General features: G+C 42.6%; 1 protein-coding gene across 4 annotated transcripts in view; it reads right to left on the bottom strand.

Annotated features, from left to right (window-relative positions):
* The window catches only part of LOC122395924, a 152,930-nt gene that overhangs the window by 21,839 nt on the left and 103,828 nt on the right, over positions 1 to 27,263 (bottom strand). For all 4 annotated transcript variants that reach the window (XM_043393850.1, XM_043393851.1, XM_043393849.1 and 1 more), the window contains exon 9: positions 3,375 to 3,489. In XM_043393850.1, coding sequence (XP_043249785.1) covers positions 3,375 to 3,489 — 115 coding nt within the window. The remainder of the gene's footprint in view (positions 1 to 3,374; positions 3,490 to 27,263) is intronic.

Genomic DNA, 27,263 nt, shown 5'->3' with positions numbered 1-27,263 from the left:
TTAATTTTTGCGCAACGAGGAGTCACGTGTCCGGTGGCCTTCACCTTCTAAGATAAGACGTACATCGAAAGACTTTTAGTTATGCGTCAATAGCTGTCACCTGTAATCTACGAAAGGACAAACTGCGACCTCGGTTTTTGGAACGATTGCTTTTCTATTATCAGGAGTCATTTTTATGCACATGTATTTTCGTTTAGATATAACGTATATTGATATAAGAACTTGCCCGACGAGGGCTACAATGGTCGAAACGTCGTATCGCAATAAACGCGTCTAATGAAGAAATGTCATTGTACACCGAGCAATTAATCAACGTAAACGTCATTGTTCACAAGCACGGTGTCCACACAACGACCTCCTCTATTGTACTGTACCTCGATAGAAAGGTGTTGATCAATTAGTCTTGGTCTTTTCTCGATAAACAATACTAATTCAAACTGTATTTAACATCAGATGCTAAGCGAACGAAGAAGGAATAACCTTGTACTATTGATAGAAAAATTGTTCGGCCATTCCTGGGGAAAATTTTAATGGGAGATTTTAGAGGCCAAAATAAGACGAAAATCAAGAATACCAATTTGTTGATGGAGGCTTCGTTAAAAAGTTATTAACGTTTAAAGTTCCGTCCGTACTGAATTTTTTTCTCGAAAATGCGTAGGATTTTGGGGGAATGTATATTCACCAAAAATGATTGGAATTGACCCCCGCAATCGAAAATAATTTTTTTAAAACGATATCAAATTTTTTTTTTTCATCGAAAAATTTAGGCACCTTCTCGAATTTTTTTCTCGAAAGTGGGTAGGATTTCGAGGGTATGTCTATTCACCAAAAATGATTGTAATTGACCCCTGCAAACGAAAATAATTTTTCCAGAACGATTTAAAATTTTTTAATTTTGTCGAAAATTTTCACACCTTCTCGAATTTTTTTCTAGAAAATGGATAGGATTCCGGGGGTATGTCTATTCACAAAAAATGTTTGTAATTTACCCCTGCAATCAAAAATAATTTTTTTAAAACGATATCAAATTTTTTTTTTTCATCGAATAATTTAGGCACCTACCCCCTGTCGATTTTTCTTAAAAATTCGTTTTTGATTTTTAATAAGTTTGTTTGAGGCTGTACAGAAATTTTGTCTAATACGTTTTTGTAGGTACATATGAGCTCTAGCTCAGAAAAAAATTTCATTGAAATATATTCGCTATTGTAGGAATTATGGACGTGTGAAAATTGAATCATTTTTATGGGGGTTTTCTCATTTTACGGGTTGAAGAAGCAACTTTCCGAATATTTTTGGAATTTCTACATATTCTACACTAAAATACGCGTCGATTGCATTTTTAAAAATGAAAATCGTCCAATCCGTTCAGGAGTTATGGCGTTTTAAAGATTCGCATGACATTTCGGGGTACTATTTCTGGCCAGAAATTATATTTTCGGTGAGGAATTTTTTTCTCGAAAGTACGTAGGAATTCGGGGGTATATCTATTGACCAAAAATGATTGTAATTGAGCCCTGTAACTGAAAATAATTTTTTTAGAATGATTTGAAATTTTTTAATTTTGTCGAAAAATGTCATACCTACTCGAATTTTTTTCTCGAAAAGGGGTAGGATTTCGGGGGTATGTCTCTTGACCAAAAATGATTGTAACAGACCCCTGCAACTAAAAATATTTTTTTTCAGAATGATTTGAAATTTTTGAATTTAATTTTTTAATAACTTTTTTTGATAATGATATTGAAATTGATATTCTTGATTGTCGTCTTATTTGGGCCTCTAGAATCTCCCATTAAAGCTTTCCCCAGGGGTGGCTGAACACCCTGTATAATAAAATATCGAATTCGTGGAAAATAATGGAAATGGCATCGAAGTTTTCCGTTCCAGAAACTCGTTGCGGAGAAATGGCGTTAAAATGCACTTTATTAATGTGCTCGTATTTCCGAGAACCCTCGGCAAACGCTTTCAGAAGAAACAGGGGACGAAGCAGGAGAGAAGTGACGTTGGAATCGCGTCTCTTCCGAGTTTCTTGGACAAACTTGGTAACTGAGGTCTGGCGGCGTCGCTCGGGGTCAGCTTAATTAATCCTGGGAATGTTGTTTTATCCGACTAACTGTCGCATTGTTGCAAGTTTGCGGATTTATCTGCAATGGTCGCGCGCGCGCGCACCGCAAACAGAACAGCTCCTCGCGGCAATTCATCACGTTGGTCGTGATATTAATTGGGATCGTTATACGAACGGTCCCCGGTGTTTCTCCGATTTAGGAATTTTTGATGAAGCTGTTGGTGCGCCACAGAGATCGCGGATCCGCTTTAATCGATCGATCGAGGGCACGGAAACGATTAAAAATGTTCGTGTAAACACGCGTCCCTAGAAACTACTTGTAGATTGGAGATTTGAGAAAAAATATCACGCGTCTCTCAAAGCAAATACTAAACAATTGTAAATGAAACTCGTTTCTGGATGATTGCTACCGCTTCGCGGGAAAATGGCTGGAGGGATGGCGATGAAATTTAGGACATATCCCTAAAGTAGGCCAGCTTAAAATATCAGCTGTACAGCATCGCTAAATTCCTGCCCACCTATTTCCCCGACTTGAAATACGTGTATATCTCGGCAATAATTTCTCTCGCAGCGAATTATTCGCGACATAATTCGGTGGGAATTAAATTTAAAAATTTTAAGCACTGGTACATGAAAGCTTGTTTATAGAAGGGACTTGTGTTTCTCGTCGGTTGGAAAATCGGTGATAATTTCGACGGAATCGGCCAACACTTAGGGACGCTTTATCGACCGCGTCGGGACGCTATATTATAAGACGGCTAAAAAGTTCGAGAGTGCAGCTCGGAACTTCCCCTGGGAAAGAAAGTTCGGAAAGCCTGCCGGGCGAATCGACCACCGAAACTTTTATTAGGCGGAAACAGGGAGGAGCGTTCTTCCTTCTATCCTTGACAATTGATTTGCTCGTTTAAATAGCAAATAAAAATGTTAGGATCGATTAATAAACTCTGATAAGAAAAGTTGGGCGAATGTTTCCTGGTAAAATTATTATCAAATGGTTTTATATTCGTTAAAAGATCACTAAATAATAAAGAAGTTAATTTTATAATATTCTTTAAAATTTTACATTAAAAATTAACTGTTTCTAGTCACCCTTGGTTCGGAAACTGCTCAAAGCCCTCGTTGAAGTATAGTATTCGATGCAAGGAACAGGAATGTGGAAGTGACCCGAGTTACTAACTTGTTTCCTCGACACCACACCCCATTCTCACGGAGTCAATCGACAAACCGATTATTATTTCACGTATGCGCGGCGTAATCGAGAGCATAAATAAAAGAAGGAGTCGTATTTCCGGAGGGGGACTGAAATACTTACGGAAACAGGAGCTGTGTGAGGCGCGGCTGCTTCCTGCGTGTGGTGGCGTCGACTGGGGCTGGGGCTCGACCTTTGGGAATTTTGCCCGCGTTGCCAGGAACCTCCTTTATTATTGCTGAAACCAAATTTGAAAATCGGTCGTTACAACGTTTACTTTCTCTCTTTCGTACGTAAAGTGTTTATTCGCAAACGGCTTGATCTGTCGTTGATTGTACTACTGGAACTAGTATACTCTCGATCAAAAGTATCAGGATACATTGTTTTTGAATAAATTTCAATTGACAATGCAAATTATCAACGTTAAATGGCGACAGTAAAAAAGTTAACACTAAACCTAACGATTTCTATTTTTTTGTTAAAAATCGGACAAAATGTAGTATCAACTTCTGGTTAGCTTCAGATGTAAATAGGAAATATGTAGGAAACGTTCCACTGCCTTAGAACAGTCTAATAACGCGTATTAAAAATAGTTAAACTTTGGACGCGTGCAGTTCCAAAACTACTAGTGTTTTATTAATTATTGAGGCATTGTTAGAAGCGGTAAGGCTTCCCCTTTAAAATGGTTTTTTGTTTTTGTCGATCGGACTTTCCGTTTCCGAGATATCATCGTGTAAAGACAATCGTAATTTTTAAAATTCCGCTACGTCTGGCTCTCCGCCTTACGAAAGCCTATTAAAAATACTAAAAACTTTAGATGCGTGCAGTTCCGAAACTACTAGTGTTTGATTAATTATTGAGGTATTGTTAGAAGCGGTAAGGCTTCACCTTTAAAATGGTTTTTGGTTTTTGTCGATCGGACTTTCCGTTTTCGAGATATCGTAATTTATGTAAAGGGGTATTTTTCTTAATTTGACTATGTCTGTCTCCGTCTGACGCGTCGCGCTGGACCTCTTTGTCGCACGTGAGTCGTGACTCTCGTGACCTAGTTTCGCGTAGTATTTCCAAGAATTTACTACGCACTGTTTACTATTTTCGCGCGCGCACGTCCATTGAGCTGAATGAACGTAAACAAACGCTTCGGACCCTCGTATCTCCGAAACTAGCCACCGCATCGACTTGAAACTAAAATCCTCATATCTCCGGAACTAATAATGCTATCGCCTCGTTCGACCACTCATTTTAAAGGGCATTTCATTCCCTATCCGATGACCATATCACCTACTACAATCTTTGCTATCTTCTATGTTTATTTTGCAATTTACTTTGACACTATGTGCCCAAAGAATTGATTTGCGATGAAACAGGTTTATAAATTGTTTATTTAATCGAAAATGACTTTAAATTTGTATAAAGGGAGTTATAGCAATTCCGATTGATTCTACGACTGGCGTGTGATATAACTGGCTTATAAATTGTTTATTTAATTGAAACGGAATTTAAATTGGAGTTCCGAATGAATAGAGCTCGAGTAAGTTCATTGAAACAGATATCGTTGTAGGCAGCTACGTAGGCGGACTGAAAATTCGCCCCACAGGAAGAATGTCTAGATCGAAAGCAAACAGATCTTGACAGGGAAATGGCTGGATTAGGTTTGCGGGCTCCTGAGTTATTCACGCTTACGCCGGGACCTTTGACACGGGCGAACAGTGACTTTCACATTAAAGAAGGGGGGAAAAAATCTGATGCCGGCAAACGATTAAATCTCGCAATAAATTATTCTAGGGCAAGACTTGTCATCGTGACCAGGTAATGGAACGGTGTAATAAATTACAAGGCCGAAGGTCTTCGGACGTGATTTACACGCCCGCTCATCGATAATCGCCCTTCGGTGATGTCGATATATTACGCGAGACAATGATCTACGAGGTGATGATCTACGATCGCGAGATCAAAAACGTTCGCCAATCCGTAAAATAAATCAAGGTTGGAAACTTTGCTCGTCGATTCATGGGGGCGAGGAACGTTCTTTTCTCTGACATTTCGCGTGTCATTCTCAAAAAAAAAGATTTCTGATGAAAATCGAAGGGTTTCGAGGGAACATTGCGAACCGGAAATAACTGTGCAGATGGAGTCGTTTATATGGTCTGAAACGTTTCGAGGAACGGTGGCCCATGCGGATGAAAATCCATGACTGACATTTTGTCGATTCGTACGATGCATCGTTCGCTATGATAAATATTCAAGGAACCGTGTAGTTTTTAAATTTTCTTATATACAAAAAGACACGATCCTCCCCCTTGTTCACCGACAAAGGCTATGACTTTCATGCGCACGCGAAAGCAATCTCAATTTCAATTCAGTTCGGTTCGATCCAGTTTGATTTATTTAGTTTACAGTTCGATTAGCCTTTACCACATCGGCGAATCACAGGGGCATACATTTCTACGTACCGAAATTGACATGTACGGATCTATATTCAGCCACGGGCTAGTTATGCGTCAAGTAAAGTACGTTATTAATTCAACCAGTCGGTCGAGTGACAGTAATTTTGGCTGGAATTAGAAACAGCATCGCTGGTTATTAACGACCCTGGTTATTCTAATTAGCAAAATGATCCGAACTAACGCAAGTCTTCGTTTAAACCGTTTAATACTACGATTGCGGCGTCGAGCGGGAATTTATTTACATTAGAGTGAAAACGCATCAACGGAACGTTAAGTAGCAACGAATTAATTCGTAATTCGCGTCTGCGAGCTTATTGAAGACCGTTTCCTGTAACCTTCGACGATAAAACTCCCGACACTGAACGTACATACATACGTTTCTCCCTTCATAAATTAGAAACTCGCTCGTCAACGACGCACGGGCATCTCCACCGTGGCTGTCAGACCTCGCGGGAGGTGGATACGTTTATTGTTTCTAAACCGACAGGTTTCATCCGGGCCACTCCCTAGATCACGAGAAACGATCTCCCCGGGTTCGTTTCGATCGACGAACCCCGTAGAAAGTGGAATGAATCGACGGGAACCTCTGTCGCTGCATCGTGACCCGGCTCTCGGATCGAAGACGACTCGCCTGCCAGTCAAACAAGCGAACAACCGGCAACGATCGCGGAAACTCGGTGCAAAAATGCCGCCTCTCTCGATGAAAATTACTGCTTCGACACCCGAGACGCGCTGCACGCTCGTACGACCACCGTCGTTCGCGCCTTTCGCCGACGACCGGTTCGTTAGAATCCGCGTCGCGGTTCGGATGGTCCATCGTTTATCACGATAATGATGTATCGGGTCGCGGAGCGAAAGCATCGTGGGAATTAATTCGCGCTCGCGTGCGTCCCGCGAACCGGAAGCACACGACGAGGTCACGTCAAGGCGATAGGTTGGACGATCGACGCCGTAAACGTCCGACTTTACAGGGTTTCCCAGAACAGCGACGCGGGGGCGGATTTCGCAACGGATGGCTCGTTATCTCCAAGATTTTCGCGCCGGTTCGCGACCGAGGCAATTTGTACGCATTAGCGGGACGGGCGGAGGCAAGCATTAACGCTATATTTACGCGGCGGTACGAAAATTTATCCAACTCTCAAACGTCAAGAGTTCCCTTCGTTTTTTTTTAGAATTTTATTTATTTAATTAAAAAATAAGTTAAAAGAGGCCTCGTGTTCGATCGTAAGTGCATCCGACTTTTCTAATTAAATTATCTCGAAAACTAATCCTCGAACGAAGAAACGTTATTCTACGTTATCGACTTGTTTCTCAGCGTAGCTTTGTTAAAAAAATAAATAAACTGAACCTGGCGTATTAAATAACTGATCGACCGAGAGCGTAATAGCTACGACGAAATACCAGATCACGCGTTCGTCGATAATTGGATCGATTTAGGGGATCAGTCGGCGCTATCGGTTTCGGGGTCGTGATTTAGCGAACCCCGTTTCGCTGGCCAAGACACGATCTCGCGTATCGACGGTCTCCTGGCTCATATTTGCCGAGCAGTTCCGTGGGGAACTCGTGAATATCTGTTTCTAGCCGCACGGTTCGGAAATTGAGATATTGAGACACCGGCAGTGAATCACACACGCGCGTACAAACACACAGTCGCACGGATGTTGGCAACTCGCGGCAAGTTGCAGCGGATTTCTCGCCGCCGCGCGCTAATCCCGTCGTTATCAAGAGTTTCGTAATCATCGCGTCGCACGACACGTTGCACACACGGTATCGCCTCGTTTTCAACGTGGAAAGTGCAAGGAACTCGGTCAATATTTCCAAGGCTGATGGAAACCAGACAGTTCCCGGCGCTGTCACGTAACAGAACTTCGCGATGTCTCCGGATAGATATCCCTGGAAACTACACGAGTTTCTACTTATAATTATCTCGGCTGTTTGGCGATTCGCGTGCTGCACCGAGACGAGCGGATCCTTTTGTCGGCGCGTTCTATCCAAGGACTAGCTTCGCCCACGTTTAAGTAGTTTCTCTCGACAGAATTTTACTATAATTTGAATTTCTTTGAAATTTTTATATTCGATCGTATCTCTGATCCGTCGAGTGGCTCTCTAATTGGCAAAACGAGTGTCGAATAGTTCCCCGAACGCGAAAACGTACAGGGTACACCGCAACGTACGAGACCCACTTCCGTTGGCGAATCAGGGACGCAAAATCAATGAGGAAAGTTCGTATAAATATGCGCCCCATTTGTCCTTGTTCCAAAGTTATAGCCGTTTAATCGCAAACCTAGTATAAATGATTCCATTAAACTGTTTGCGCATAACGTTCGATAATTAATTGAGATTCTTATAATCGATCGAACAATCGCGAGAAGTTCGATATTTGGATATTTCCCGACGAATATCAGTGAATTTTCGGGTCAGAACTTTGGACAACGTAATCGTACGTTCATCGCTATTTATACCAATTATATTTTAATTAATCCCTGCATAACTATGGTTGGTGCAGAGTCGAGCCCAGCTGAGATCAGTCCGTTGATAAAAACACGAATTCGGATGGTCGTTGCGCCCCCATGCTGGTGAAAATTTATCCCTGGAAACCGGACGATATTTACGAACAACATTTTACGGGGAGACAGCAGGCGTTATCGCGTGATAAAAGTCCGGCAATGTTCAATTTGCACAACTCCTCGCGCAAACACGTTTTCGTCACGGTTGCAATTAGTTCGGGGCGAGCTCGTTTCGGGGGAGGAGCCCCGCGTTCAGATCCCACGGCCAGTCGTACCGAGGAGCTAGATTTATTTTTTAAAAAAATAACTCGACCCGGTTGCATACCAGGTCGACGAGACACCGCCGAATTCCAGCGTCGTGCAACGAGTTACAGCCATTTCGGATAACGTTCGTTTTAGCCACCGACGATATCAGAATTTTTACATCGCGTTTCCATAAAACATGCCGCTGTCGCGACCAGTGGCGCGACAAGACAGGGGTTGAACGCGCCTCTGGACATAATTCTCGCCCCAAATACAAATTTTTAACAACGAAGAAAACAGCTGCTTGAAGAAAAACCTACCCGAGAGTCAAAATATCTACTTTTTTGCTCGAAACGGGGGGAGCTAGTTACTGGGAGCGACGAACGCGATTCGAGAAAATTATTTCATCGCCGAACACGATTCACCGGGTCTTTTTCAAACGGGAAGTGGATACGCGGATCGAGATAGAAAGGGGAACGGCAAAGTATGTAAAAGAAAAAAAGAAAATGTGGGGGAAAAAAACACGCGAACGGAATTGCAATGGAAAGGCAACGACATACGGGCTCGTAACTGCAAAATTCGCGAGTACGAAGGTGTATTTGCGGAGGAGAATTAACGATAAGGGCGAACGCAGCTGCGGTATCGAATTTGGATAAGAATTGGTACCAAAGAATTTCACCCAAAATTATTTACACCTTGCAAGGCTGGTTTTATCATCAACGAGGATTAAAGAGCCTTGTTTATAACAACGTGCAGTGATTTTCAATTGTGAAGTTGGGGATGGATATCAGGCCGGGAAATATAAAAAAATATTTCATTTTAATCGACTTCGTGATGAAAAGTGTGACTTGTTGTAGACAGTTCCGTGAAAGAAGATATAAAATACAAGATCAACTGGCCCAAGTGTTAAAAGCAGAATTTATTCGGTGCCCTCGTCCTATCGGCGCGTTTCGACTCATTTATTTTTTTGTGATCGCGAACGCGAATAAATCGACGCACTCCCGGGCGAATAAACAATCGTATTTATCGTCCTGGATTCACGTGGGTGTACTGTTACGAGCGGCAAGAACCGGTCGTAAAATCTTACCGGTTTCGCAATACGGCTTCCCTCGTCCAGCTGCGACGAGCGTGGCATGAATGTACCTGCAGTTTTATTAGACTCGGTCAGGAGGCACGCTCGCCGCGACTTAAATTGATTTAAGCATCAAACGACCGCTGGCATGCAAAAAGTGTCGTCACCGTTACCGCATTGCACCGATAGGAACGTACGCGATGATTTATCGACGATGACGCCGTGAAATCGGTAATTGCGAACTCGGTAGTCGTTCACGCTGCGCTAGTCCCGGCTATTTGCTCAAACGTTTTTTTCACCCGGTACGGAAACATTCCGCTGGGAACTTTCTCCACGAGGCCTGTGTGTCATCGTAGCCTTTTGAACTTGATCTACGTACAGCTACCTCACCTTCGTTCCTAATCCAAACAACGATCCGAAGAATAATCGATGGGGTTTACTTTGCGGTTTAAAAATCATTCTGGTAAAATCGATTTCTTTTCATTCGTGGGAATAACGAAGTTAAGGTGGTTCGAATACGTATATTTTATTTTATATCTCAGGATCAAGTGGATCGATCGACTCCAAATTTGAGCTAAACTTGAACCAGATATATAAATGAATATTGATATTTACTAGGTTCTCTTTTTGTATGCTAAAAATAAAAAAAATTGAATTTTTTCTTTTGATACTTCCCTTACGTTAAAAAATACCTTTGATCTTTGAGACAGAAATTCAATTTACAGGAAAAAAGTGGCCTGAAAAATAAAATTAAATGGCGCGTCCCGCGTCAAAAGATTATTTTGTCTAACGTTGTCCGTTTTCATTGTTTTCCACCTTCGCGATCACATTTTAATGTATTAACGTTGAAGAGCCCCTTTAATCGCATCACCGCGCGGTATACCAGCGTGTTCAATTAAGCTGATTAAACGTACTAATTGCAAAACGTATATGGTGGTTCGCAGTGTGCGAGGTATTCCATCGAGCTTGATTTTCCCTGCACTTTCAAGGATATAGTTTTCGTAACGCGATCGTTAAAGCGAAATAACGATGCTTATTAATTGCTTCTTTTTTTTTTCTCGGTTTTACGTCAAATCGTACGGAGTAACGCGTTACGGGCATAATCACCCCAAGAAACTACCTCGACGTAATAATATTTAACGCGTGAGCGTTTACGAATGAATCATTCGACAGGTCTTTCGTATCTTTATGACGCATACGTTTAAACGACTCGCGAATTCTCGTCATTTTTACACATATTTCCATTCCCGTTTCTCGAGGACATAATATCGAAACGCGCAACGTTTTGTACAGTTACGAGAAATTTAGCCGACTGGTTAGACCGCGAAATTTGTTCAAATTGCGCGTACGAAACGATAACTGGAAAAACAGAGTATCGCGCGTACCAATTAATTGAATTCGAAATAATATAGCACCGTGTGTACCAACGTTTCATGCATAACAAAAGTATGTAAATTCCCATCGGTGTATTAATATTAATTTCGTGTCCAATTCAGATCACCTCTCGACATCGATGCGATATAAACCAGATACGGCAATAATTCGACGAATGTCCCCGAATTCCACGTGAATATAGTTGATTAACTGCGATACCGGCGTTGTACCACTGATCGAAGGATCGAAGGATCAGTGATACAGAATGGTCGTGTCCCTCTGGGCAGATCATTCTCTCAGCCGATCTCTGAGCTGTGTGCTTTATAGTCGACTGCGGTTCGAATACATAAATCTTGGGATACCATGAATCAATGGTTCAAAGTGTCGATAAAACAAATAACAAGAGGTGATTCTTTTACTCCTTAGTTTGGTTGGCGAAAAATTACAGTTAAGGTCTTCCGTGTTCGTACATTTTGGCAATAAAACTTTGAATCGTCGTACGAGAACTCTGACGAAGATACGAGTTAGAAGGGCACGATAAATTTCTGGTTCGTGACTTAACAATTCCAACAAATCCCCAAGTCACGATGTCATAATTACGACAAATTCTTCGGTAATGAGGTTACGATACCAACGAACCTCCAGGTCGTGAAATCACGATTCCCACAAACTTCCGGGTCGTGAGTTTACAGATAGCCACAAATCACCAGATCATGATATCGTGATTCCGACAAATTTCCGGATCGTGAATCTGCGATACCGGCAAATCACTAAGTTACGATGTGATTCTGACAAATTTTCAGGTCACCAGAATACGGTACCAAACAACTTCCAGGTCTTCGACCCGCGATTTACATTTTTAAATTGAGTCAATCTGAACACTGGAATTTGCAATTTGTCCCCATGAATATTGTACAAAAATTGCATATTAAATTCGGAATAAAGAAAGAGGTTCTATTCTTGTCGCATGACGGTTTGAACAAACTGATCATAAAGATACGATACCCAGAAATCTCCGGATAATATCACGATTTCGACAAATTCCTCGGTTCGGAAGTCACGAGACCGATAAATCTCCGGGTCATGATATCGTGATTCCGACAAATTCCCGGGTCACGAAGTTATGGTTCCAACAAATTTCCGAGCGGCGGTATCGCGATAAGCAAAAGCCTAGAAACGCGGAAGAAAAGATAGCGGAACAACTTCTTACTTTTGCCTGGAGGTGAAAAATTTATGAACACGTCACGGTCCCTGATCTCTACGGCCACGTGATAACCGAGGTGTGGATACATGTCCCGTGAACCTGAATGCGTTCCCGTGAAAGTCGATACCGACCCTACGCAATAAGTGACCCTACCCGCTGCACGGCTATTGGATTTCAATTTACGATATCGTCGTCTAATTAATACGATCCGTTGCAAACGCGTGTCCCGCAGCTCGCGGTGCCTGCGCTCCCCATCGCCTCGACGACACCATTTTTCCTCGAAATCCGCTCCTTCGATTCCCATCGACCCAAATCCGATCGCGAAAAACCACTTTTTTCACATTTATCGAAGAAGAACAAAGAACAAAGCTTCGAATCTCCAACAAAGGAACGTTCGAATTGTTCGAATCGTTTTCGAAACGTGCAAAATTTTGCCCGGAGTCTGAAAGAACCAGAAGAATGGAAGTCGAGTTCAAAGAGCCAGGAACACAATGGGGCTACCAAGGTTCCGGAATTTGAATTAAAATTAGTTTGGCTCGGTAAATAAAGCAAGTCGTCGAATTATTAAAAACTGGTGTTCCAGCGAGGTATTATTTTTTTTATTTTTTGGACGAATGAAGTCGGACAATAAACTTGCGAGTCTCGTGGATGAAAAAAGGTACTCGAGAACTATCGTTCGGATTCCTCGGGATCGAAATACGCGACTTGATCGAGTGCACGATTCAGCCGTCGATAGAACGAAATCGGAGCAGCCCGTAAATCGTTCGTGATGAATTTTCGCGTATAAAGTGCAATCCTATTTGCCAATTCATATTCATGACAGCACGCTGCAATCACGCATGGCGTGCTTTCGATAATACCCGAATAATCTGACGTTCGAATCGTAGTCTACGCACGAACAATGACACTTAACGAGTGTTCGCCGTTTCACGCTCAACACCGTCCTGTACAATGTACGAACCATCCGGGAAAAGTTCGCGTTTTCGGGTAGAAAACGTGTTTACGAATCGGTTTACCGTGTTTACATTCGATACGAAAATATTAAAAAGCTGACAACGTTGTTGCAATACTCTACCCGGAGCGTATCGAATTTTCACGCTTTTAATAGCCAAGCGATAAATTTATTTTATTTTTCGTTTTTATCGATGGTAAAAATAATCGAAAGATTTATCGCGATAATAAATAAATATTTAAGGTTCGTAGACCTCCAGATATTTGTGGAGTTTACCCAGCCACAGGTTAAGAGCCATTCCAATAATATTTGTACCACGGTACGTCGGTGTCAAACAAACAAATAAAGGTTCCAGGGTATAAATTTATCGTTTGTTGTTTCAGGGGCAATTTCATTTCATAATTGATTTCCAGTAGGCACGTCGGACGGGCGATTACTTTTGCGAATTGCTGGCCGATATTACGGACTCGGTTAAACGGTTCGAGCGAGCGCGGAAAAACGCGTTTCCGCGACGTTTAAAGTGGTATCCGCGAGCGATCACGGCGAACAATAAATTCAGGGAACGGTCTTTTATTTCCGCGAACCGCCACGAGGCATCGGGAATCCTTCGTCGAACGTTAGCAAACATCTCGCGACTGCGTGCAAACACGTGTAACGATTTCTCGCGAGCAACACGAAAAAAAAAAAAAGAAGAAACAGAGGGGGTTGGAAGAGTTCCAAAATCGAGAAAATAACACAATGACCCCGTTGGCTACCTGGAACACCGCGTGCAACCTTTTTACTTTATCCTCGTTTTGTTTTCGTTGCCCGGAAAACAGACGGACCGTGAAATACACTTTTTCGCGATATTCTTGAAACTATCGACACGTTGGCGAACGAGTATTTCGCGAACACGGTTCCAGCGTGTCGATATTAACGTCACGGGCGACGGGAAATCGTAAATATCATCTCGACCCGATAATCAAAGAAAAGGTAAATCTAATAAAATGCGACGAAATGGAATTTTTAAAGAAATTAAATTTATGGTCACCTCAATCTCATTTTCAATTGTTTCTGACGAGGATAAGGGTGAACTGTCCAAATATACCTAAAATCTTTGAAATTACGAAAAATTACCTGGTTCGCGAGTTAAAGAAATATACTTTCTTCGAACAATATTATGAGAAGTGTTTTTCGGTCGACAGGGATCGGGACTCGATTAGGAACGTTTTTCTTTCAGTTTCCGAGGGATTAGGAAAACACCACGGTCGATGGAGCCAACATATCGCACGTGCTCACCTCTCAGAGGCCAAATTCATGCTTTCCACAAAGTTACTAATGATTTTACCGGATTAAGTTCCCGCTCTAAGAGGATTAACAGTTGGAATCACTCGTTGAACCGTGTTGAACGACAGTTCAAGTCACTCCTCGACAAATTGCATTCTTCGTACGGAATCTCTGCGGAGACATCGTGTCTGCGCGTCTACAGTCGATCGCAAAAGCGTCTACGTACACACCCTTTGCGTCATAATAACGCGACGGTATTAGAATTTAGATAATCTTGTGCATAGAGACCGTATCTGTTTGTTCGAAACAACAGCATGAATTTTAATCGCACGACTACGTTATGTATACCAGGGAACTGTAGAGATTGCACTTGATGGAACTGAGATTGAGTAATCAGACGTCTGTAATAAATACTACCATTATCGTAAAAACATACTTTCTCTCAAATTCCGAACGTAACACAAAGGTAATCCTTACAGTTTCACAATAAACTCGTGTAATTTATTTCAACGACGTTTCGCTAAAGAATTTCAGTGAAAGTTTAATCTTCGCGCATTAACAAAATAATAAAACAATTAAACGACGAACACAGATGAGACTTTCACAACCACTGTTTTGCAATAGATATAAATTCTAAAATCACTATTAAACCACGCGAGCATTATTTCACGTCGTGTTCTTTAAACTTCTTTTCATCTTGAATATCCGAAACTTTACGATCCGTTCGAGGGATCGTGGTGAAATTTAAGCCCGACATTCGGCGAGGATTCGATCGGGCACACCGGTGGAACCAAATGCACATAAAAATGGTATATTGCTCCAATTTCTTCGTCGAGGATTGTTCGTATTTATACAGCCGCCCTCGTCACCCCGACTCGAAAATGTGTTATAACCGAAATTGAATCAATTTTCGCGGAACGTTCCTTTTTATTAGTTTATTCAACGTTCCATCAGCCCCAAAGTCATCAACGACCATCGAGAATTACGTTTTTTCAACATTCCATATAACTCACACTTTCGAAATCATATTTTCATCGTTGTAATTTTCGATACACTCTTGTTGTTTAAGTTTATTAAGAAAACTCCGATCGTTTCCCGTGAAAATATCACGGCAAGGTATATACTGTCGAGCAAAAGGAATCCGGTTCGGTTTAAGAATTGTATTGTTCGCGTAAGACGGACTTGAACTGTCGAATAGCTCCACGATTCATCGATAAAAATAGTGGCGCGCGAAACCGGAGCGCATCGGATCGCTGAAAATAAATTAAACATTCCTCGTTGCACACCGCGACGGAGCAGAAAGTTGCTCCAAATCGAAGGTAAAACTACGACGACGTCGCGGTAATAACGATCGCGATGAACAACGCGAAATATGCGCAGAATGCGCGACAAATTCGCCGAGAATTCTATCGTTACATTTTATGTTTACCGTACAGGCTGCTATAAATTTTATTCGGACAATAGACAAGCGGTGAACTAAATTTGTACCAGTAATTTTGCAGCGGTCTGTACAACTTCTATTTAGTAATATGCAGTTTTTCGACGAGTAACTAGCTTGTATACACCCTCTTTACAGAAACGAGCCAACGTTTTTATCAGCGATCGTTGTACAGATCGTCCAAGTACGATCATCATCTTCGAAACTCGTTTTGCCACCTTCTAAATCGATCAACTCGACGATAGAGACCGAACGATAATCTAGCCTCGTAACACTTTCTTTTCGTACGAAGAAAATAATTTCCTCGGGCACGGTAAGAAAGCCCTTAGAAATATTCCGATATATCTCGAGAAGTTAACACGTTTAACGTTAATATTGTACATATAAATTCTCGAAAATGATGCACGGAGAACGGTCTGACGAGAACTCCAATGAAAGGAGCGTAGATTTGATTGGTTATTTTTGATATACCGAATGCAATCATAAAAATAGGAACGTCTATTGATCGAGAGACTTACATTTGCAAACTGGATTATAGCGTTGCGTGTTGGTGAGTGACCGAGCGAAGAACTCTCGTCTACCTCTCAGCCTTGCGTAGTACTGTGCACAGATCGCAAGTTGTCGAGTAGGCCACAGAAATCCCTAAGCTAATTCGATTGGCAACGTACGATCTCTGCACACTACATATTTAAAAAGATTTCAAATTTTGAATACACACGATTTCTATTCCCTTCAAGAGGCACTTTTCTATAACCACGGTTGAGGCATTCTCTGCAGAAAATTTCTCACGTGCTCCACCGGTGGCGAGAAATCCCATCCGATTGGCTCGAACCAGCTGCGATTCAGATTGGATTTGCAATCTCGTCGGGTGGTTTGAAACTTTATTAGGAGCCACGCGGACGCCTCTGGCGAATTAAGAATTCTCGCGGAGAAATTTCGATATTGCGACGGTTCTTGTTTCGCCGCAAAGGACGAAGAGGATACGGTCCTCTCTCTCGCCGGGTTGATTTTCTGCCCGCGGAAGGTCATTGTCAGGGGAAGAAAAGGAGAACGCGACGGAGCAATCGGGCGTCCATATAAATGGGCAGCAGGAAGGGAGAAAAGGCAGGGGACTCCGTGGAATAATGAAAGGAAAAGAAGCAAGAGGCAAAGAAGCAGCCAACGACCGAGCGAATTCCGCTGTCGTCGCTGGCAGAATGGCGACGCTCGTAGGGCAAGGTACTTTTTCTAAGGCCACGTTCACACGGAACGAGACCTCCTCGTATCCCGACCTGCCCTCCCCGCGATTCTTAGAACGAGACTGCACTATATAGCGCACGCTTTGTTTTTACAATAACATCACGTCGCCTCTGCACCGTTTATCGCTTGCATTCGTTTTGGAAACGTTATTAAGAAGTTCGGGGGGCATCCTCAATTTTCACGTAACTTTAAATAAAATTACAAGATACCAAGGTATTCGTTAAATGGAAAATTTTAATCCGTTTAGCAGACTACGAGCAACTTTGACCTTTTTCTAAATTTAATAAAGTGCGACGATTTATATACGTCGGTACCATGTAATTTGAAAAATTCAGAGGATTTTTCAGAGCATGGTAAATTACATTACGTGTCCCGCTGGTCGTGTAGCGCGGTTTCTAGACTACTTCGTTGCAATAATATTTCAAATAGAAAATGCCGCGTGATGAGTGTAAATATTCAAATTTCACCGGGACACGGATGAAACAGTGAAATATCACTCGCGTAACGTGCTCGATTTCTAGTTCGCTTTATCTCAATCCACGCTATGTAGGCTTTGTACGAAAGTTCCCATCCGTAAGTTAAGTCGAACTGAAGTTACTGCTTTTCACGAGTTAAATGGAACAGATCTGTTCAACTGGAAAGGATTTAGATCGCAAAGAGATACGTCGAATCGGAGGCTTTCAACCTACTTCCCTTTTTGCTGAAACCGACGGTTTCCAAATCTGCGTGGATTAATCGCGCCCGAAGAGCGCGCGAGAACTTGAAACGACAAAATTCAATTTCGCGACGAGCAACATCGAACAGACGGTGGAAAAAAACTGGTGAATACGAAGATAACCGTGCGCGGTGCGCATTTTCATTCGCGGTCTGTTTCGATGTAAACAACGGATCACGCATTGATATCGACAAAAAAACCGAAACCGGAGCTTAAAATGATCCGTGATTGACGTTTGAAAAGAGCGCTCCTCTACGAACGAAATATAGAGAGTTTTGCGATATAAGAGCACCATTTTTCTCTATTTGCGACAACGTGTTTTAACAATACGTTTTATTTACACGAACTTCTTCACCTTCTTAGAACGACTGGTGTGCAATTTGCGAAAGAAGAGTATAAGTTGGTTATAACAAATAAAATAAATATCGTACTCTTGGTGTTGGTAAAATTCAATAAAGAAACAGGTGTCTCGATTATTCGTAGTTACAGTTTTCAAGAGAATCGAGTTTGAAATGGGTTCGCGTGTAATAGATTCGAGTTACACATCGGTATAAGTAGAAACAGTGAGTAATGAACAGACGCGTCAGCCAAGTCGACAAATTTTCAAATACGAAACACGTGGAGCGTGTACGAGCACAAGGTCAGCGATATAATGTTTCGTACGTAATGTTACCGAGTGAATGAATATAAAAAAAAATTAATAAAAAATGAAGGACTTGTTTAAAAGCACGTTGTAAGTGTTCTCAAGTACCAACGCGTGATTTGTCCCGAGGCGAGTTGAGAATTCCTGGTTTTAAAGGGTGGCACAGAAGTGCACTGTTTCTTCTATGCAACTACGGGCATTAATCTCAATTCTTTGACCTCGACCGCAATGCAAACGATTTCAGGTGGTAAAAAAAGAGGTCGCATACTGCTGCGGGGTTCAACTTATTCGAGATAGATTAAAATCCCTTTCTTTGTGGGCCGATACTGACCCAGAAAGAGCGATTCTAAATTAAACCGAAAACGTCTGACAATCAAATCAATAGCTATTGGCAGCGGTTCGTCGCACGTACTCGAGTGCTCTGCCATTCTCAGGCAATTCAAAGTCTAAGAGGGTTGTATACAATTTGTAACGCCAGGGAATGCGAAAGGGCGCGTTTTCACCCTTGACCTTCTTAAAAATATCTAATTTTAAACCAGTGGAATTGTATTACACATCGTTTCACCGTTTCTTTTTTTTAAATGTAGTTAAAACGGGATTCATAAGATTTCAAATCCTATTAAGAGATTCTGTACACGAACTGTTCAAGAATGCTTGATATGCAATTGTAATGTAGGTTTCTGTTAATTTTTAGTGGTATTCCGCCTCGCTGGAACAGTATTTAGTAGCAATATCCTATCTTGGAAACAATTCGAGACGTAGGATGTCAATATTGACGCTATCTGACTGCCACGACACGATGACGTTCACTGGGTCATGAGATTTCAATAATGACAGACATCGAGTCGTGAAATACCGATATCAGCAACCACTGTGACGTAGAATTCGACAACGATGACCACTAGGTCAACCACAATACCAATTCGCGACAATACTGACGGTCTTCGCGTCGTCGAACCGCAATAAAAGTAAATAACTGGACCGTGGAGGTACAATGAACTGACAATAAACCACCCCCGACCGCGAGATATCCGCGACATTTCTGGATCTTGAAATCGCACTAATTTCTAAGTCGCGATATCGTGGAAGTTCCTTAAAATTGATTTTCTTCCATTAGTCAAATAACACACGTATTTTTAACAAATTCCAAATTGATCGAAACACGATTCGTACGATCGTATCGCTCTAGGTGCGTCAACGAAGGGTTTTTCTGCTCTCGAGCGTCCAATCGCGAGACGATTAATTCTTGCCGCCCTTTAAAACGGCACCCCCGGGCTGGATTAACGTTGTTTTATCGTTTGATCGACGCGGCTGCAATTAAAAACAACACGAACGTCCATTATTGGCTTCGAGCGGATACCGGTGAACGACGAATAGTAATGACGGATACGTGACCGAAATGCCTTTGGCCGCGGCACGTCGGCCAAGCTATTACGAAGGGTAGCGGAATACCAAGGGAAGAATCAATGGTTTAACTATGCGAGACGCGCGTGCACGTACAATTTATCAGAACGATACGGTACTTTTCGTTGAATAGAAAACGAGCAGGAGCAGGCGGCACGCGCCACCGACGATACCCGGCGATACCGCTAACGAAATCGTTCGGGTCTCCTTTGTCGCGGTAATCCAACGCGCCCGTGTATCTCTACGTCGATCCCGTCGAGGTAACAACGTCATTTCTTCTATTCGAATGGGAGAATAACATCCACTATAAATGCATGCGCCGATGCGGACCGGTAACGCGCCATAAAAGGCCTTTACGTTCCTCTTTCCTCGGGATAAAAGACTGCGTCGGGGTAATCGTTTCCATCTTTCTTTCCCTCGCCTCGATGCATACGAAAGAAGAAGCGATCGAAGAACATCCGTGCGCCAGTTATTTGGACGTCGAGAGCTGCACGTGGACATCAAACTCTCGTATACGATCGTTGACCACCGCACACAGCTCGAAAGTGGTAATTTGCGACCAAGATCGAGAAAACTTCTACGTGGAAAAAACGTGTCCATTTTCGATTATTTTCAGGCACGAAACGAAAGCAAGTATTAATCACCGCGTTACCGTATATCACGGTACAATTAATTCTCGCTGGGCGAGACACAATCTTCCAATTTGCATCGCGAGAGTCGACTTTCGATCGCGGCGATTTCGTTCTGTCCGATCGCGCGTCGCCCCGCAAATCACGATACTCTGGGTTAGACGTTAAATTAATTACATCTAGACAAGCGATAATTTCCTACGATACACGGCCCCGAGAAGAATGGTGGGGGCACATTGTTGCATATTCACGATGGTTGCGTGCAGGCATGTCGTGCTGGGCGGCAGCTGCCGTCCAACTACCGACAGCGCGTCTCTGGACCGGTTTTCTGCTCGTGTTTGGACCAACTTTTCGTACCGAGAGCAGCGTGTTTATCAGTTACCGAGATTTCTGATAATTTTACGGTAGGAAAGAGTAGCCTGACATGCACCGGTTATTAAAATTCTATATCTCTGAAAGGTGGCTACGCAAACTTAAACGTAGTTTCCTTGGAAGAAACACATTCGAAATACCGAAATATCTTAAAATTTACCAACGTTATTCGACGACTTTTTATTAGCGACGAAATGGCTATCGATCCAGTAGTTTATGTCGAACCAAAATGTGGAACAGTAGCGAAATAGCCTTGTTCAAACATTTTAATCGTCGCATCAGAATTTCATGCAGGGTCGTTTCGGGTTGCACGTCGGTGTGACACAGTTTTCGAAAAATTATCCAATTTTAAAATAACACGGAGATGAATCAAACGGTATATGACTTCGCAGCGTACCGAAATACGGCCATAAAAATTTCGTTAAATCGAGGTTCCCTGCGTAGACAAAAAATTATCAGATTTTTTTTTTACGCGCGCTGTAAAACTGATAAAAAAAAAATCAAATCCATCGTGTATCTTGAATCGGGCAATTAAAACAGCAAATCGGTTCGAAAGAGATATCGAACAAACGGGTATGAATCAAGCTAGGAACACGAATTAACTTCGTCTCGGTGCATCGCTAACTTTATAAGATACTACGCGAGATATCGTTGTATCTTTTAGTAAAGAAGACTGGTTTAGCTTTCTATGGAACGAAGCACGCCTAGAAAACTTTGTACAATATGCATTGTGTGTACATGTTCTTCAAATAATAATATTTTCACATTTATTGAGACTGATTTCATGAGTTTCGCAGTTCACGAAGATCCAAAATAGTGTATTAAAAATACTGAAACTTTGGACGCGTGCAGCTTTGGAACTACTAGTGTTTTATTAAAAATTAAGCTACTGTTAGAAGCGGTAAGGCTTCCCCTTTAAAATGGTTTTTGGTTTTTGTCGATCGGACTTTCCGTTTTCGAGATATCGTAATTTATGTAAAGGGGTAATTTTTTTAATTCGACTATCTCTGTTTCCGTCTAACGCATCGGATCTCTTTGTCGCACGTGAGTCGTGCTGACCTACCTCGCGTACGTGACTGTCGTGACCCAATTCCGTAGTATTTCCAAGAATTTACTACGCATTGTTTACTATATACGCGCGCGCGAGTTCATTGATCTCAATGAAACGTAAACAAACGCTTCCAACCCTTCTATCTCCGGAACTAGCCACCGCAACGACTTGAAACTAAAATCCTCATATCTCCGGAACTAATTACGCTATCGACTCGTACAAACGCTCGTTTTAAAGGGCATTTCATCCCCTATCCGATGAGCATATAAACTAATAAAATTTATGCTATCTTCTATGTTTATTTTGCAATTTACTTTGACACTATGCGTCCAAAGAATTGCTTTGCGATAAAACAGGTTTATAAATTGTTTATTTAATCGAAAGTGACTTTAAATTTGTATAGAGATATACAAATGGTATACACGAAGTGTCTGTATGGCGCTTACTCGACAGACTCTTTTAACAGAAGGGGCTGTTAAATGCCCAGCTCGCGCGACTTTTTCACAGTTTGAAGGGCGACAGAAGTTAGAGGGTGAGGTTTATGCCTCGAGAAACATGTGGCACGCGTGCCTTCCCTCATTAGAAGAACCATAAGCGAACGTCTGCGAAGAGATTGAGCGTTTCTGGTCGTATTTCACGCACAGGGGCTACCATACTGGCATAACGCGTATCCTGGCTTCGATGTTGCGTGCCGTTGCTAAACGTTAAATTGTTTTCCACCCGCGAGCCATGTGAAAGCTAATGTATTCGTTCCTATCGAGGCGTGTTCGCGCTCGTTCGATCGCGTTCTTAATCTCCTCGAATGCAAAAATCCATGTTCGAGGCACGGGAACGTCGAGCCCTATTGTACACTATTTGCGGAAGGAAATACGTCTCCCGAGGAGTAAATACATGGAACGGCAGCTGGTATGCCACTTAAATCCGCTGCATCTGGACCGGTTTCAGGCGTACGGTTAGGGAAGGATGAACGACTCTACAGAAAGAGGGTGCCTTTTATTCTTCGAAAGGAAATATGTGGCACGCGAGTCGTGTGCCACTAGTCTAGACGTGGGTGGATGTGTACTATTTCTATATACACGCAAATAGCTGCCGCCCAGTGACTCTCATCCTAGGCAATCCACGCGATTACTCTCTCAACATTGTTTCGTAATGCTCAACGAGATGGAAGCTTCAACGATATTGTGCGCTCTCACTTATGCACCCTATCCATTTTCCTGTTCCACGTACGTTCCTGTCACGAAGAATTTCCACGAGAAGAAGTATAAAATTGCATTAAATAAAATTGATGCGAATCTCTTCGAGGTTGCTACCCAAAGTTCTTTAAGAACAAGAACAATCACCGAAAGTCTCTATTTCCTTTTTTCTAATATATTTTCGGAGAGACACTGACCCGGAGGCAGTTTTTCCGTGGTCGTGGCGGGTTTCCTGTTTTGTCGGGAAGATATCAAATCGCCTAAACGAAGGAAGAATCGTGGCACACAGCTGTCGCGTGCCCCAACGAACATCTGCTCCTACCTGCGCCTCCTGACTCCGTACAGGCCCTCTCTTCTTCCTTTTTGTCCTCTCCTCGTGTTATTATTTCGCGGATACCGCCGACGATTCAACCCCCGAGCCCCGTGGCTCTTTTAACGTTCACCACCTGCCGCCGCTCCATGAAATTTTATACGCTCGCAAGGTGATCCCCGCCGACGAGATCGATAGTGAAATTCGATGAACCGTAAAACGGCCCCGACGTTCGAGCTTCCCTCTTGATTTCTTCGGAACTTCCCGTCGACGAATGGCACGACGAATTCCGTTTCTGTCGTCGATTTTTATCGCGGTCGCGTCAATAACGTTACTCGAGCGACGAACCTATTCAGCGATTCGATTCTCTGCTTATTTCTGCCCGATACTCTTGTCGAGTCGCGTACTTCGTTGGGTTCGGTTAACAGAGAACCGTTCCGTTTCGTTGTGTTTATCTTCCGGCAATATCTCTCAAATTAAAAGTTAACGACGCAGGAACACAATCAACGGAGTATTCCTTAAACATTCTCAAGCGCTTATTAAGGATCATTAAAATTTCCTAAATTGCACCCGTGCTTCGTAACAGCCTCGCGAGCATAATACGCGGCTTAACCGTAAACGGCGACGCGGCACTATAGTTAAGAAATTGTAAAAATCTCCGCCGCGAATGGCGGTCGACCTCGTCTGCACCGTGTCACTGGAACAATCGTCGTGACACTTTTTATCAACCTTCATCGTCCGCGATTTGGACGACGTTTGATTCGAAACAATTAATTGGCCTGCTTGGAGCAACGGAAAATTAATTTTTCCCTGTTCTTTTTTTTTTTTCACGAACGTTCGACGTATCGATCCTTGGCCTACGATAAGTTCCGTCGTTTACAGAAGCGAAACGGGAACGGGAATCGATACGTAACGTCCTCTATAATGTGGTCAACGAGGTTCAGTGACCTTGTTAGATAACCCAAATCGATACTATCGTGCCCGTGATCGCAGGACGAGCGTTATCGAAATTCCCTAAACGAATGCCTCGATTTAGCCCCCCAATCTCTGGACGATAACCAACTTGCCACGAACACGAACGGGGTTTTCTCTCCGCAAAGGGCACTGTTGCGCACAGAAAAGATGATCAGTCCGTAACTTGCGCACAAGGGGCCTCGAAACCCTCGCTTTTAATAGAATTAATATTCTTTACTATTACGGAAGTGAACGAATGGAGCAGAGAAGGTCTTGTATTACTTGTTTTCCAAATCACATGTTTATAGTTGAAAGCAAAGTACTTCTTTTGAACGCCACGCGATATTGAATGCATAGGAATGGCGGAAGCGCATAGAACGCTGGTCATTGATCAAAGAGATTTACGACGTGCAAAAGAAGAATCGCATTTTCCGCTATAAATATTCATACCAAAGCAAAACGATGGTAGACCGTTTTGCTCGTTCATCGAGATCCGTAAGTCTGTGACATTGTTTTATCGGCGCTTGGGACTTCAAAATACTCAAGTTTTTTCTCGTGAAGCACGATTGATGTCGAAACGAAATGACCAATTTTTTTTGGAGCATTCTCGGGCGTTTCAGGAATGAAATTATATTTTGCAACAGTAGAATTCGTTCTTTGGTTAATCGCGGTGCATTGTCGATCGAAATTTCCAGCGTTTCGCAAAGGGTCGCGTGTCTGTGTCCCTTTGACGCAACAAAACGACGTCCCACGCAACGTTTGCGTGAGTTTACTTTGACAGAACGACGACCGCGATAACTCCGGAGGCAGCGCGAGTGCGTTGACTGGCGCCGTTCGAATTGCATTTGCATGGCTAATTCGTCGTAAGAGGGAAATGGCACCGTCGACATTATCAGGAAGTCGTACGGACAAAACGTTGCATACAGATCGTCGGTCCTCGGTGGCATGGACTTCGCTATCGACGTTCAACGGGCGTCGCAAAAAGTTGCGTAATGCAGCCACCGACTGCATTCGGCGCATTAAGGCTGACGGGTCGAGCTCATTTTGGCCCCCGGGCCAATTTGCGCTTTCCTTCCGTCTCCTGGCCCTCGGATGTACGGTTACTTTCCAACAGTAAAAAAATATTTTCGACTCTGGGACGCCACACCTTTGCGCAATCTCGTTACCACCACTTTGGAGGAACGAGAAACACTTTTTTTCTTATTAAATTATCACTTTACAGGATACTTAGGAGCTTCAGATTCAATTTACAGGAAACAAAGAGTCGTAGGTATGTTAAACAAAATTACTTTGTAAATCTGAATTTCCATCGATTACGCAAGGCGTGTACAAGAGTCGAGGTCAGAGAGCAGGAAAAATGTTGGTAGCGTTTTTTCAAGCCTTTACGGTCGAGCGACTGATAACAATACGTTTCTAACGAGCCAAATTAAGTACGATAGAGTAATCGGTATATAAAGAGGTCGGTGAAATATTGCGGCACAGTTTCGATTACGGGTTCGGCAATATGCTGTTACGAGGCTAGCCTTGAGCGAGGTTTGCTTTTTAAAGGAAACTCGAGTTACGAAGTTGCTTCGCGTTCTTGAGAAGAACACCGCGAGCAACCGTCTGAAAAACTTTCGATATTAACTTCGCGATTAGTTAATGTTCTATCCTAGGGAAGCGTCGAAAGAATCGCGCGGAAGTTGTCGGGATCCAGCGTGTTACGGTAATCCTGGGGCAGATCCGTGGGTAAATATCAGGGACGAGACATCGCGCAAGATTCGGAACGCTTGAAACGTATCCGTACGCGACGAGAGTTATTTGGAAACGGATTTTCCAGCCCAGAAACGGCCGTCGGAGGGGCAGGTTGAAAGCGACGCCGGAGAAAACGGCAGACGGTTTCACGGTATGTCGGTATCAACTAGAATTTCCCTCGGTCTACTCTCTGCATTTTCATTCCCATTAATTTACCCCCGCGCGCGAATTTCCGGCGTAGTTTAATATCAGAAGCGAAACGACTGTTTCGAGTGTTATTGTCTACACGACGCCGGGGCAATTCGGAATCTTGCGTCCCGTGAACTTTATTCCGGCTACGCTCCCGTGTATTCTATCTAACCCGTGGAACTTTTACCTCGTTTTATTTTTCTCCATCTTCGGAGTTTCGGCGAGTTCCGGCGCCGGAAGGCAGCGGAAAATTGCCCTTATTTACCATAATTGCCTCCCGACGTTTGCTTGTATCTCATACATTCAGGATTCAAACACGGTCCGTTCTCTCAATTTCAACTTACGATACCCCTTCATCTTCAGAGGACTCTATTCATATTCTGCTATTTGTGTGTAATAATTTATATCCCCTCTGTAGAGCAGACGCGACTATTTTTTGAACCAGTGACAAATATAAGATTGCAACTAACCTTCCGATAGAAGAGAAAGACGAAAGAATTTTCTGCAAATAATAATTAGAAATTTAATCCAAAAATATCGTGGAATCATTAAGGTCATTCTGCGGTGAAAGCCCCCGTGGCTATTCTATCCGTTTGTATACCTAATACCGTTCTATGCACAAATGCTATTGTTATCCTTTTGTTAGTGCGTTGAAACGACTAAACGGTTTACCGACCAAAAGCAAATTTCTTCGACCAATTCATTTTCTATGCGACTCATTACTAAACAAAGCTACGCAGTTAACTATAGTGCTCGCAAAATAGTTCAGAAATTTTCCTACAATATCGAGCATTCAAAGTATTGTTTAACATTTCTGACCACAAAATTGACCGTAAATTATTTTTTAAAATGTATTCTGTATTTATTAAGCGATACGGTGAAAAGGGATATTCGTCTCTCATCAAATTTTAATAGAAATTCATTCGAAAAAATAGAACGAGTGTAAATAATTGGACACGGATACGTGTATTTTCCGTGCTGCGAATCCACTAACTGCGCGGTCGTAATATTGCATCAAACTTTACAAAATTAGATTCCACCGCACAACAAATCAATTTATACTTCGGAGCATGAAA

The sequence above is a fragment of the Colletes gigas genome, unplaced genomic scaffold, assembly GCF_013123115.1.
Source record: "Colletes gigas isolate AHSC1104 unplaced genomic scaffold, ASM1312311v1 Colletes_gigas_Sc00006, whole genome shotgun sequence".
Classification (NCBI taxonomy): Eukaryota; Metazoa; Arthropoda; class Insecta; order Hymenoptera; family Colletidae; genus Colletes; species Colletes gigas.
The sequence above is the reverse complement of the archived record's forward strand: the minus strand, read 5'-3'. Positions and strand labels throughout refer to the sequence as shown.